Below are 14,023 nucleotides of genomic sequence, written 5' to 3' on the forward strand. Positions count from 1 at the left end.
ATTTATCTTCAATATAACTAGTATTTACAAAACACATCAGGACTTCCGGTGAGAGAATTAAATTAACAGATACAATGTATCAAATTTGAAAGGTCAAGTAAAGTATATCAACTTCATCACGCAAGATCAGGGCCGCGCGGCGTAAACATATCATTTTTACCGCAAGGGGGAGCGCGAACCACAGGAACAGTTCATTTCATTGGTCAACGTCAAAAGGTGGAAAATACACTTTTTTTAAATATTGTGTTCGATTAAGGTGATAGTCCTGTTTTGAAAAGCGTCTACAGGTTTCAGTCAAATAATGCATGATGCAGTGCTTCATCTCAGCCGTCATTTTATTGATATGTATTAGATAGTAAAACACACTGTATCACCTCCACAGAACTGGACCCCTAATTGCAACCACACAAGGATAAAGAGGTATAGGCCTAGCTCTCGGAGATTCAACATATGAATAATTAACTTAAACTATTTCATTATCGTGTTTTTGTCCATTTCAAGTATCACAACAAATCAGTGCAGGCAACTATTAATGATAGGACAAAATCTGTTTTTTTTAATGTATATTCAAAATGTCCATTAGGGAAATACATATAATTACAGCACTGCATCCTATAGACATTAAGGTTTAGAAGTTGATTTGATTTCAGTGCTTAATCACAAGTGCAAAAATGCATATCATTCATTGACTGAACATTCATACATGAAAAAATGTAGGATTTAAAAAAACAACATACATTTGACCATAACAAACAGGAAAATAAAAGGAAAGCCATTATAGTCAAAGAAACAGTACTCATTAAAACAGGGGGTAGATCACTACAGATCTCATCCAAGCCCTTACTGTGGGCATGCCCAAAATACAACATTTACATAGGAGTAGGAATTCAGTACCAGATAACTTCAATTGAAATATATTTTTTTTTATACAGCTAATAACTAAAATACAGTACATGCCCCAGTCAGTACCACATCCAGCTGCAGATTACACCAACACCACTTTCACCTATTGACTTTGTAATAAGTCTCCAACCATACCCAAAACACCCACAATGGCCCTCAGACACTAAGTGTAGACTTTATTGAACGATGGGCTGAAAAAATACAATCCTTGTGGCTTTGATGCGACTTCCCACAAAGGGCATCATTTCTTGTTCTTCTGGCAGTAGTTTGAGTAATTGCCACAGGCCTTCTGCATGTCTGTAAGGAAGGCAGGCACTCCACTCTGTTGAAACACAGGGAATAGCTGCCTTTGTCAATGAACTTCATGGATAGACTAGCAGAGTAGACACACCCAAATGGGTCAACCATTGGCATCCTAACACAAAACATCTGCTTGAGATTAACAGTGTGAATAAAGCTTTCCAATTGAGATAACAGGGCATGCTTTGTGGCATTCATAACTGGCAAGTAGATATAAATGAGTAAACAAACCGTTTTCTTAATTCTATAGTACTCCTTTATTATTACTCTACTATGAATATGTCAGCCATCCCACCAACAGAAAAAGATGAGCTGCTACACTCTTAGAAAAACAGGTTCCAAAGGGGTTCTTTGGCTGTCCCCATAGAATAACCATTTCTGGTTCCAGATAGAACACATTTTGGTTCCATGTAGAACCCTCTGTGTACAGGGTTCTACCGGGAATCAAAAAGGGTTCTTCAAAGGGTTCTGCTATGGAAACAGCCAAAGAACCCTATTAGGTTTTTAGATAGCACTCAGGTCTGAACTCACCTTGGCTGCCCAGTTCACAAGCCAGGTTGGAATATTACCACCAGGGTTATCAAAGTAATTCATGAAGACTGAAAGAAAATAATGCAAATGTAAATGTCTGTCAATAAAAAGCAAGTGACTTCACAGACAGATCCACGACAGATTCAAGTTCAAAACTGAACAGTTTCCCCTATAGACATTTAAATTGGTACTACAGGGATGAGTTCTGATTGGATCTGGTGTACTCTAGAGTGAGCAGTACCTTTAGTGCCACAGGCACCATCACTCTCCATGGCCACAGTCTGCTTGTAGTCATTCACTCGCTGCACCCCACTCTTCTCTGGTAACGGGGACTGTGGGGAGCTCTTAGCCAGGACCACCCAGATCTTCCTGCTGTCCACGTCAACGTCCCTCCGCTCCCTGACGTACACGTACTGAGGTTTACACTGTTAAAGAAGCCTGGTAGAGATAATATGTTCTAATGTGGTCCACACCCTGTGACTGGATCAGTTAATCCTTGAGAAAATATACTGTCCCGTGTTGTCACCTAAAGAACAATACATTTCTCACGTTACTCTTAATACTATAAACCATACTTGTTTTCACTTCACCATGTCGGACCCATTGTAAATGTGAAAAGGAGGAGAGAGAGGAAAGTAAGATTGAGACATTGTGGGTGGGTGAATACATAGAACAGGGGTATGTGATATTGTATATGGAGTATGTCTTTTTTGATTTTTTTTTAAGTTTAAAAAAATCACAGGCCTATTTTTATTTTACTGAGAAACATGATGACCTGATATTATCTACAGGTATTATTTATTTGGACATGTTACTTCATTAAGGATACGTCTCTGTTTGACAGAGGAAATGGGTATTTCACCTCCCAGTAGATTGCTGAATGACCATCATATTCCTTCTCATGCAGCTCTGCAAAAAACAAAAAGTGCACACACAAAATACAATCACATGTGCAAGCAAAGACACCAACAACACTTTCAGAATACAGCATCTATCCAATCTATTGAAATGGCAATTTTATTCAACAACAAAAAGCTTGACGGCAGTCAGGAGCTGAAGCCAAGGATGTGTTTCCAATAAAAAGCCCACTCCACTCTCTCACGCAACAAGTCTCTGGGAGAGGCAAATGTGTTACTTCAGTTAGTTATCATTTCCAGGATATCCATAACCCTGTTGTCTCTTCTTGAAAAAGGACAACAGTACAGTATTTGGAAATCTCAAAACAAGTTATGGCCAATTATTTAGGCCTACCTTGTTAAGATGGAACCTGTTGGTAATTTCTCAGTGGGTCGACAAAACAAAAAACTACATTTTCAAGATACAAGCCCTTGAAAGAACATCTTCAAGTTCCCTTGTTTGTTCACACAGTCTAGGCTTATTTAAACATTTGATTAAGCACATTAATACACAAAGGACACAACATTAGCTCATGGCTATACCAGAGTGCTAAGTACCCAACTACGACATCAATAGCTACAGTCTATGGCTAAATTCAGGTGGACAGACATGTTACCTGTTGGATACTTTGGGGAGGCAAGAGAGAACAAAAGATGAGAAAAGTTATTAACTGCCAAACGGGCCCTGTGCTCTTGTTGTGATCCTCATGAAAACTGAGATAAAAGGGATTCTTGGTTATGATTGGTTTGATTGGGATAGAAAACAGGAGTGAATGGAAAAGGACAATGGAAAGGTGATGGTTTCAACTATTTTGTGGAGCTCATATTTTAGATAATTAAGTAAGAGTTAAAGGGGCTATACATATGAACAATAAAACATGCATAAGTAAGCACCATATAAAACAAGCATTAATATGCAATACCATGTCATCAATACTCAACCAAACTGACAGAATTGAGTTGCTTATGAATGTGTTATGAGTCTTATAAAATGGCCCTTATTAGGGGTTGAGTGCGACAAGAGGTTTGAATGGTAGAAAGTCGATCTAGGGAGAGTTTGCATAACTCTTTACCTTTGACATATCCATCCCATTGTTTCCGATAGGGCAAGTCCATGTAGACATCAGCACACAGTTCTGGAGTGCAGGTGGCAAGCACTCCAAAGACTTTGTACTCATAAAGTCCAGTTTCCTGTGAACAGCATATGAAAGAAGTTCTCTCTTCCAAATATATACCACACCTACAATGTAACTAATCCCATACCCCAGGGCTCTGATTATTGCCAGTTGGAGAAACATGCAACCCTCAAAAATGTGCTGGATTTGCACAGGATATTATTTCTCCAGAAACTTGAGCTGGGGATAGAGTTAGGCAGGGGGTTTAATAAAAAACAAACATGCATTCTGTGAAAAGGTACTGTCTGAGCATGCGTAAAGTTCTAGACTACAATTTGGCACACCATACCCAACAGACGCAGCACAAAATGCAATATTTGGCATATTTCTGAGGGTGCCATTCATCCCACTATCTCTAGCCTACAACACCATCATTAAGTTTGCTGACGACACAAGAATGGTAGGCCTGATCACCGACAACGATGAGACAGCCTATAGGGAGGAGGTCAGAGACCTGGCAGTGTGATGACAGGATAACAACCTCTCCCTCAACGTGATCAAGACAAAGGAGATGATTGTGGACTACAGGAAAAGGAGGGCCGAGCACACCCCCATTCTTATCGACGGGGCTGTATTAGAGCAGGTTGAGAGCTTCAAGTTCCTTGGTGTCCACATCACCAACGAACTGTCATGGTCCAAACACACCAAGACAGTCGTGAAGAGGGCATGACAACACCTCCCCCTCAGAAGACTGAAAAGATTTGGCATGGGTCTTCAGATCCTCAAAAAGTTCTACAGCTGCACCATTGAGAGCTGGTTGTATCACCGCTTGGCAACTGCTCAAACTCCGAGTGCAAGGCACTACAGAGGGTAGTGCATACGGCCCAGTGCTTCACTGAGGCCAAGCTTCCTGACATCCAGGACCTCTATACCGCCTGGCGGTATCAGAGGAAGGCCAGGCGGTATCAGAGGAAGGCCCTCAAAATTGCCAAAGACTCCAGGCACCCTATTAATAGACTGTCTCTCTGCTACCGCACAGCAAGCGGTCAAAAATTCTAGGTCCAAAGGGCTTCTTAACAGCTTCTACCCCCAAGACTCCTGAACAGCTAACCAAATGGCTACCCAGACTATTTGCACTGACCCCCTCACCCCCCCACATTTTTACACTGCTGCTACTCTCTGTTTATTATCTATGTACAGTCACTTTACCTCTACCTACATGTACTGATTACCTCGACTAACCTGTGCCCCTGCACGTTGACTTTGTACCGGTACCCCCTGTGTACAGCCTCGTTACTGTGATTATTGCTCATTCATTATGTCATTTTCTTAATTAGTATTTCTTTATTGTTTACTTCAGTTTATTTAGTAAATACTTTCTTAAGACTTATTTTTTTCTTAAAACTGCATTGTTGGTTAAGGGCTTGTAGGTAAGCATTTCAGGTCTACCTACACCTGTTGTATTCGGCACGTGACAAATAACATTTGATGATTTGACTTGTATTTTTCTTTTAAACCTAGCATAAAAATGAATCCTTGTACCTGTGTGGGCAAATATAGTCAAAATGTTTGCCTTGGGGTAAGTTGAGAAAATTAAAGTATTTTCTTTCCAGGCATAATGCAAGGCATTATCGCTGGGATATGAGGTAACAGGGCCTGGCCTATGTTGGGGGAAAAAAAATGTGTGTTTTTTAGGTGTTAAGCCTTGTTAAAATATGCTTAAATTACTGAAATACAAAAAAGCGATCGTAATTGTGTTGAATTGAGGAGGTAAGTTGTGCCAAAAGGCCACTTTTTTGGACAAGCTACAGTATGCTTTCAAAACTAATGTTTACATTCATTCTGAATGGCTCAACTTACCCCACTCTCCCCTAGCCTACTCAATCATCAATATGACGTTTAAAACACTTTAGTTGATGATAACGACTTCCGCATTTTGCCAGTGGGCCTGTTGCTCGAGTCTAACGCAGGCTACTCACAAAATCTTCTATGCTATTTCATGTAAATGTCCTTTTCGACGTGAAAATAATACAACGTATGAAACGTGAAAATAGTCTACGTGCGAGCACATCCAACAGATCGATGCCAGTGCGTCATTCAATCACGCCAATCGGCATAATCACAATGAATAAACTATTGCTTCGCCAGCTAACGACGCTAACCGCCGATAAGCTAACACAGCAGTTTTCACTTTCTATTCCTGTCTCAAAACATTAACTTAAATGTACCTTGTCATACAGCCGGTAGATTTTGACACCCATAGTCTCTGTGAAAAACTCCCATCCCCCCTCCAACTGAGGTTTATCTAATTCCTTCCATGCCTCCAGAAATTCCTCATCTGTAAAGTGCAGCGACATGTTTTCAAACTGTGCTCTTTCATTTGATCATGTGATCTAGGACTCCGTGGTGCGCTTCAGACGCCGTGCGTGCGCTGAAGTGCGTCAGTCGTTCCAGTGATATACTTAGAATCACTATCTATTTATTTTTGTGATTGAAATTGTATTTTGTATTTAAACTGTGTGTGTGGTTAATAACTATCTGCACTGTAATGTTTTTGGAATGCTCCTTTGTCTATCCCACCTCCAAATGGAAGTGCCATCCAAGGAACATTTTAATTTGGAAGCACTGACCATCTCCAATTACAATAGAGAGGAAACATAATCTGTAATGCTTTGTGTCCTGCTGGTGCCCTGTCTCAGTTGCTTGTTGATGATTGTTCTGCGGTTAACCACTCCCATTCCATTCAGAAATCCCCAAACTGTAGTCTATTTCAAATATAGGATAAGCTACATCTGGTGGTTTTAATAAAATATATCAATGCCTTTAGGAACTTCCAGAGGTAGAACCCTGGATCTGTTGTTTAGCATCCTTTGCACTCCTCAGGCGATTTCAGCATTTACATATGCCACTGATTGAAGGTAGGTCCAAATGATAATCACTCTAAAATATGTCACTCTATAAGTGCCTCTGTGGGATGGATAGTTTAGAGATATGTCATATTACTAAAATAAGTTTTCCAGCCGGACAGTATATGGTCCAGCTAAGGGTTGTGGAAGAGCCATGATTTCCCATTGCCACTGTCTCTTTTTGGGAAGGGATTTACTGCAGGAAGGAAAGGACAAGACAACACCCCGTATCACATTACTATGTATCAGATCTGTCTTGGGGAACACTTGTGTTACAGGCAGTAGGCATATCCCATCCACAGGACCTGGTGGCTGCCATTGGATCACAGGCATAGCATGGGTGTGTGACAGCATGAATTTCCAGACACATAGGTCCTATGAACCATGGTCCCAGTTTGATAGACCATAATGTCAATCATCTTAGAGAGTCCCTTGTTTTAATTAAAAATAACCAAACATGAAGATATGTGCATGGATATTATTGTAGGCTCAAGTGTGTGTGTTTGTATGTTTGTGTGTGTGTATATTTGTTTGTAATGATGTGATATTATTGTAATATGTCAACTGCTATAACTCATCTTCATATTAGCCAACATCTGCTTCAAAGGCCTAATGCGCAGTTATAGGCTATATAAATGTGTCTGGACATCCCAACAGCTGTGCTTCATGTTGGCCCTGCCTTAGTCAAAAGAGGTTAAAAGGTCCCCCCTCCTCTGAAGCCAAGATAATAATAAAAACCTGTGGCCCGCTTTTGGTTCACCCCACCCCCATAGCCACCGATATTCTACAAACGTGCTTGCAATGCAAGAAGATGGCAGTCAAACAGTCGTTTTCTTACACAGGAGGAAACGCACCGGGGACATCCGATGAATGGGAGTCAAATTCCAACACAGCGTTTACGGTGCGAGCTGTAGACTGGCTGAGCGAAGTGGAGAGTGAAACTGTGTTCTGGACCTACACATTGAATCTGGTTTATAATTGAATGTACACAAAGACGGAGGGGAGTCCCACTTGTGTCGGCTTTTGAAAGTATACGGAGTTACTGGAATACAAAAGCGTATTACAGTCCATGTTTTATTCATCGATGGACAAAAACACATTTTAAACGGTGCGGGCATGGAAAATGCGTGCAAGGTAAGTTTAAACACTTCGTTAGACACTTATCGAACATGCTGATTTTTTTCTTCATCACACAATATTCACTGTGTGTTTATCGGAAGTTGGTCCACGCGTAAAACTCGATCTCTCCAACTCAAACACTTTTCCTCATACATGATATGTTCCCTTTTATGTAATCATTACAACAACTTGAAATAACGTGTTTATATATGGTAGGTAGACTATGCATTTGGCACAGCTAAGGCTACAATATTTTCCATTACTAACTTTCTAGACACATTGGAATTCAATTCAAACATTAACACCCCTTACAGCAAAACCGCATGATTTTACATGTGTAAAATCACATAATTTCACATTAAATTGTACTTGTGAAATCATGTGAAAATGTGTTTTTGTAAAATTTGCAAAAGGTCTACAATTTTGCACTAGGCCTATTAGAGTAATACATTTCTAAGATGTTATGACATGGACTAATGTTTTATAACAAGCATATTGAATTACATTTTTTATTATATTTTCTAAGTTTGCGGACATGGAGAAAGAATGACTGCTTGTGAAATTGCTGATGATTTTGAGGCTGCTCGGATTACACAGAGTAGTTTGTAATGCCATCTCCCACGCTCTCCAGGGAATGTGACAGCTTGTGCAAGGTTGAGTGGTTCTGCGTCATTCAGCCAATTTCTGACTTTGTTGGGCCAGAGGCTAGCATTGTGCAAGGAGGTTGCCTGGAGTTACTAAGTGCCAAATGAAGGCTCATGTCTTAAGCTGTCAACAATTCCGACTGAGGCCATGTGCATGCACATAATAGCTACTTAAATTATTGTTTAGGCCTATTTTATTATGTCCAGTGAGGCTACAATTGGGCAGCATGTTGAGGAACATATGGATTTTGACACTCCCTTCAGTATGACATAACAAATGTTATATTTCTTCACATAGATTGGGACACGCTGACAGAACAACCTCAGGATATAAAAAGTGAAGACCCATCTGTGGTTAAAGTGAGGATCCATCTGTGGTTGGAAAGAAGCAAAACTTTGATGCTGGATCCTGCGATGCCAGCGGAACCCAGTAAAGACACCATGACAGTGCCAGCAGCCCCAGAAAGAGCTGTCATGGAGAAGGCCAACATCAATGACCACACTCCGACTGTGACTATAGTAGCTATCCCTTTGATCACTGAAATCCAACTGAATGCGGCCACAGGTGGTGCAGAACTTTCCTGCTATCGTTGCACAGTGCCGTTTGGCGTGGTCATTCTCATTGCCGGTATCGTGGTCACTTCTGTGGCTTACAGCTTCAACTCACATGGGTCCACCATCTCCTACTTTGGGCTGGTGCTACTATCTGTTGGACTGGTGCTATTGGCGCTAAGTGCGGTCTGCTGGAAGATGAGACTTGAGAAAAAGAAGGAGAGGCGGAGGGAAAGCCAAACTGCACTGGTTGCAAACCAGAGGAGCATCTTTGCATGAAGGGAAAGACTGATCATCAGGAGAAAAATAAGTCTGTGATATGTTTGGGTGCGAGAGGAAACAGAGGTAGTGGTTAATTTGAAAGCGGAGTGGAGACTGTATCCAGATGTTTTCATGACTGACCAACGTCTATGTGGTGGGTCGTTGCCCTGCAAAGCTTTGACCTCAGACTATCTCTAGGCTAAGCAAGTCAAAACGTCTTAGCTTTCATGAAGTTGTTGGGTTTTTAATCTGTCAAACAGACTGGTCACATCTGGGAAGCTGGGCAGACAGCCAAACTGAATGTATCAAAATTAAGACAAATTACCACTGTACAAAGCAATGGAGAGGATGTTTCCCATTAATCTACTGTTGCATCTGGTGTCTTAGATTTACTGGGAGGGATAGTGGTCTGAAAGGAGGGGGACATGGGAAAATCCAGAACAATGAATCATGCTTCATTTACCATGTTTTAGGCATAACATCTCTCATAAAGTCTGATTGTTCCTTTTCATTTCACACAGAATTATGTTAAATTACCTGACATGGGAATATGGTACTTACAGTGAGGGGGGAAAGTATTTGATCCCCTGCTGATTTTGTATGTTTGCCCACTGACAAAGAAATTATCAATCTATAATTTTAATGGTAGGTTTATTTGAACTGTGAGAGACAGAATAACAACAAAGAAATCCAGAAAAACGCATGTCAAAAATGTTATAAATTGATTTGCATTTTAATGAGGGAAATAAGTATTTGACCCCTCTGCTAAACATGACTTAGTACTTGGTGGCAAAACCCTTGTTGGCAATCATAGAGGTCAGACGTTTCTTGTAGTTGGCCACCAGGTTTGCACACATCTCAGGAGGGATTTTGTCCCCCTCCTCTTTGCAGATCTTCTCCAAGTCATTAAGGTTTTGAGGCTAACGTTTGGCAACTTGAACCTTCAGCTCCCTAAACAGATTTTCTATGGGATTAAGGTCTGGAGACTGGCTAGGCCACTCCAGGACCTTAATGTGCTTCTTCTTGAGCCACTCCTTTGTTGCCTTAGCCATGTGTTTTGGGTCATTGTCATGCTGGAATACCCATCCACGATACATTTCCAATGCCCTGGCTGAGGGAAGGAGGTTCTCACCCAAGATTTGACAGTACATGACCCCATCCATCGTCCCTTTGATGCGGTGAAGTTGTCCTGTCCCCTTAGTAGAAAAACACCCCCAAAGCATAATGTTTCCACCTCCATGTTTGACGGTGGGGATGGTGTTCTTGGGGTCATAGGCAGCATTCCTCCTCCTCCAAACACGGTGAGTTGAGTTGATGCCAACAAGCTCCATTTTGGTCTCATCTGACCACAACACTTTCACCCAGTTGTCCTCTGAATCATTCAGATGTTCATTGGCAAACTTCAGACGGGCATGTAATATGTGCTTTCTTGAGCAGGGGGACCTTGCGGGCGCTGCAGGATTTCAGTCCTTCACGGCGTAGTGTTTCCAATTGTTTTCTTGGTGACTATGGTCCCAGTTGCCTTGAGATCATTGACAAGACCCTCCCGCGTAGTTCTCGGCAGATTCCTCACCGTTATCATGATCATGGAGCCCCAGGCCGAGGGAGATTGACAGTTCTTGTGTTTCTTCCATTTGCGAATAATCACACCAACTTTTGTCACCTTCTCACCAAGCTGCTTGGCGATGGTCTTGTAGCCCATTCCAGCCTTGTGTAGGTCTACAATCTTGTCCCTGACACCATTGGAGAGCTCTTTGGTCTTGGCCATGGTGGAGAGTTTGGAATCTGATTGATTGATTGCTTCTGTGGACAGGTGTCTTTTATACAGGTAACAAACTTAGATTAGGAGCACTCCCTTTAAGAGTGTGCTCCTAATCTCAGTTTGTTACCTGTATAAAAGACACATGGGAGCCAGAAATCTTTCTGATTGAGAGGGGGTCAAATACTTATTTCCCTCATTAAAATGCAAATCAATTTATAACATTTTTGACATGCGTTTTTCTGGATTTGTTTGTTGTTATTCTATCTCTCATGGTTCAAATAAACCCACCATTAAAATTATAGACGGATAATTTCTTTGTCAGTGGGGAAACGTACAAAATTAGCAGGGGATCAAATACTTTTCCCCCTGACTGTACATGTTAATATGTAATGATATATATTGGAATTATGGGGACACAAAAAAGTGTTGTTTTTGTTTGATGTTTATTATCCTATTCTCTGAAACAAGTCGAGCTCAGAGATAAAGTCAATTAGATGTCACACAGTAATTATTGATAGTACCTATGATGTACCTATTATGTTATAGGTAGTATTGCATTATGAGGGAATATGCTTATTGACTAAATGTAACTTACATCGAATTAACCTTTATTAACTATTCTCTGTAAGCACTTTGTTCCACACCATGACTAACATGGTGTTCTATGTAACTATGACGACTCTTTGGAATTACTAGCATCTTGCCACAATCTTGTTGTCACTACAGTACTTGCCAATGTCAGTAAATGTATTTCATATGTTGAGCGATATGAAATGTTCTAGTATTTTATTCCACTTTAATATAATCATTTTTATGTATGACTTCTCTGTTAACAGTACATCAATTGTTAATAGGTTATAGTGAGGTTTAATAAACTCTCATCCATATTTAAACATTTCATTTGTGTCCGTTTTCATGATCCAAAGGTTCACTATGTATGTATTCTGAAGAGAACAACTGATATATAGGGGAGAAGTCGAAGTGTTCCATGAGACAGTCTGGCTCATATCAGCTATTAGCTTGACATATCAAATTAAATTATCTTTCTGTTTAACACAACCACACATGGTCTATTTCAGCTTTGGGGTTTTTTAATGACTGAAATGACATAATAGAATGTTTCTCACTTAATGTATTTGTCAAAGAAGAAAGAGTAGGGCATAACTGCTAAAAGCAGATAAGTGGTGTGACTTGAACATTCAATAGTGAATTGAAGGAAGTGTGTCTTTCTCTCCTGACGTACACCACTAAGTCCAACTCCTTATCCTGGGGTTCCATTGTGTATTCAACCTGATGCACTTGTTCTGCCCTTTGTTGATGGTTTAAACTGCTTTGAGGGCAGGTTTGCCTAGGATTACATTTAATTCATTTGCAGTGAATGAAATGTGTTCATGATAAGGATAATAAATATTGTTTATGTATTATATAAATAAGTTACAGTATTAATATCTACTTAATATTGTTTTCTAATATTACAATGTATTAACTATTTGTTGTTGTTTTGTACCTCTGTCAGGATCAAATTATGTAGCTGCCAAAGGTGACATCGCTGTATACTTTGACAGCTGAGAAATCACTTCCACCGTTTCTTCAACTATATAGTAAATAATCTGCATAACAGTGCTCAGTTGGCCAACAGAATCAATACTTCATTCTACCTTCCAATACATACATTCCCAAAGGTAAAAGGAAGTTGAACTCTCCTGTTTGACTTGGTTTAAAATAGCACAGACTCGGAGGTATATTTATAGGCAGCATTTGCGTTGCTATCTGTCCCTGTGACACCAGACACTACAACTAAATGGTTTGCTTGCGTCAGAGGAGCACCTACAACACACTTTGTCACTTTTGAGGGCGAACCTTACCCCACGCATAGGGAAGCTCCCATATAGGGGGAGAATGGAGTCATTCAGACACCTGACTCTGAGACCAAATGTTAATCACTTAGTAAGATGTGTCCCTTTTCCGCATGACAGGATACCAGCAGCTAGGGCTAAGAAGCAGTGAAGTTGGAAAAAAGGGGTGACCTGATATGGGATTTAACAGGTGCTCTCCACAACCGTACCCTCTTTCTGAATTTGGTGTACGTCACTTTTTTTGTTCCATGGACTGCCAAGCAGATAATTATGTTTATGAATAAGACAAAAGTGAGATTGGATCAAATTATTTGAATTGAATTGAAGAAGCCCATAATGGCTAGCTGTTACAAGCCAGAATGGGATGAGCACAATTAAAAGTAATGAGGCCAACATTACAGGGATCCTTTTCAGTCAGTTACCTCCAATCAAATACTTGATAAAAAAAACAGAGAAGCATGACCATAAACAGCTTGAAATAATCCAAATATCTGGTACCAGAGGAGCAAAGGGCTTATTTGTTACAGCTTCTATTTCAAATGGCATCCAATCAATGACCTTGGTTGACCTGGAATATGAGGTCAATGTTTTTGAAATATTTTTTTCATCGTTGCTTGTGAGCTCACCCTGTTATCATTAGTCTGTTAGGGCTGTTGGTGTAAAGGAAGACAAATTCTCACATTTTGTGTCTGCACACAAATAAGACTGCCCATGTTCTTGTACAGTCCAGCCCAAATGGAAAAAAAGCTAACCATATGCTCTACCAGGGCTGGTGGGTTAAATAGATGGAGAGTGACTGTTTAGTTGCTCTACAAGGGCTGGTGGGTTAAAGAGATGGAGAGTGACTGTTTAATTGCTCTACAAGGGTCTGTTGGTTAAAGAGATGGAGAGTGACTGTTTAGTTGCTCTACAAGGGCCGGAGGGTTAAAGAGCTGGAGAGTGACTGTTTAGTTGCTCTACAAGGGCCGGAGGGTTAAAGAGCTGGAGAGTGACTGTTTAGTTGCTCTACAAGGGCCGGAGGGTTAAAGAGCTGGAGAGTGACTGTTTAGTTGCTCTACAAGGGCCGGAGGGTTAAAGAGCTGGAGAGTGACTGTTTAGTTGCTCTACAAGGGCCGGAGGGTTAAAGAGCTGGAGAGTGACTGTTTAGTTGCTCTACAAGGGCCGGAGGGTTAAAGAGC

General features: G+C 40.7%; 1 protein-coding gene and 1 long non-coding RNA gene across 2 annotated transcripts; one reads left to right on the forward strand and one right to left on the reverse strand.

Annotated features, from left to right (window-relative positions):
• Positions 1–317: 317 nt before the first annotated feature.
• Positions 318–6,145, reverse strand: LOC109879645 (phosphatidylcholine transfer protein). The gene is made up of 6 exons (XM_031827810.1): positions 5,974–6,145; positions 3,704–3,821; positions 2,564–2,643; positions 1,976–2,147; positions 1,735–1,802; positions 318–1,225 (listed from the first exon to the last, which is right to left on the reverse strand). Exons 1-6 carry the CDS (start codon positions 6,100–6,102, stop codon positions 1,145–1,147), a joined length of 648 nt encoding a protein of 215 aa, XP_031683670.1. The 5' UTR covers positions 6,103–6,145; the 3' UTR covers positions 318–1,144.
• Positions 6,146–7,402: 1,257 nt separating this feature from the next.
• Positions 7,403–11,889, forward strand: LOC116374481 (uncharacterized). The gene is made up of 2 exons (XR_004210448.1): positions 7,403–7,785; positions 8,713–11,889. It is a non-coding gene; the product is annotated as an uncharacterized LOC116374481 (long non-coding RNA).
• The last annotated feature ends 2,134 nt before the right edge of the window (positions 11,890–14,023 follow it).

Source organism: Oncorhynchus kisutch, linkage group LG6 (genome assembly GCF_002021735.2).
Source record: "Oncorhynchus kisutch isolate 150728-3 linkage group LG6, Okis_V2, whole genome shotgun sequence".
NCBI classification, from domain to species: Eukaryota; Metazoa; Chordata; class Actinopteri; order Salmoniformes; family Salmonidae; genus Oncorhynchus; species Oncorhynchus kisutch.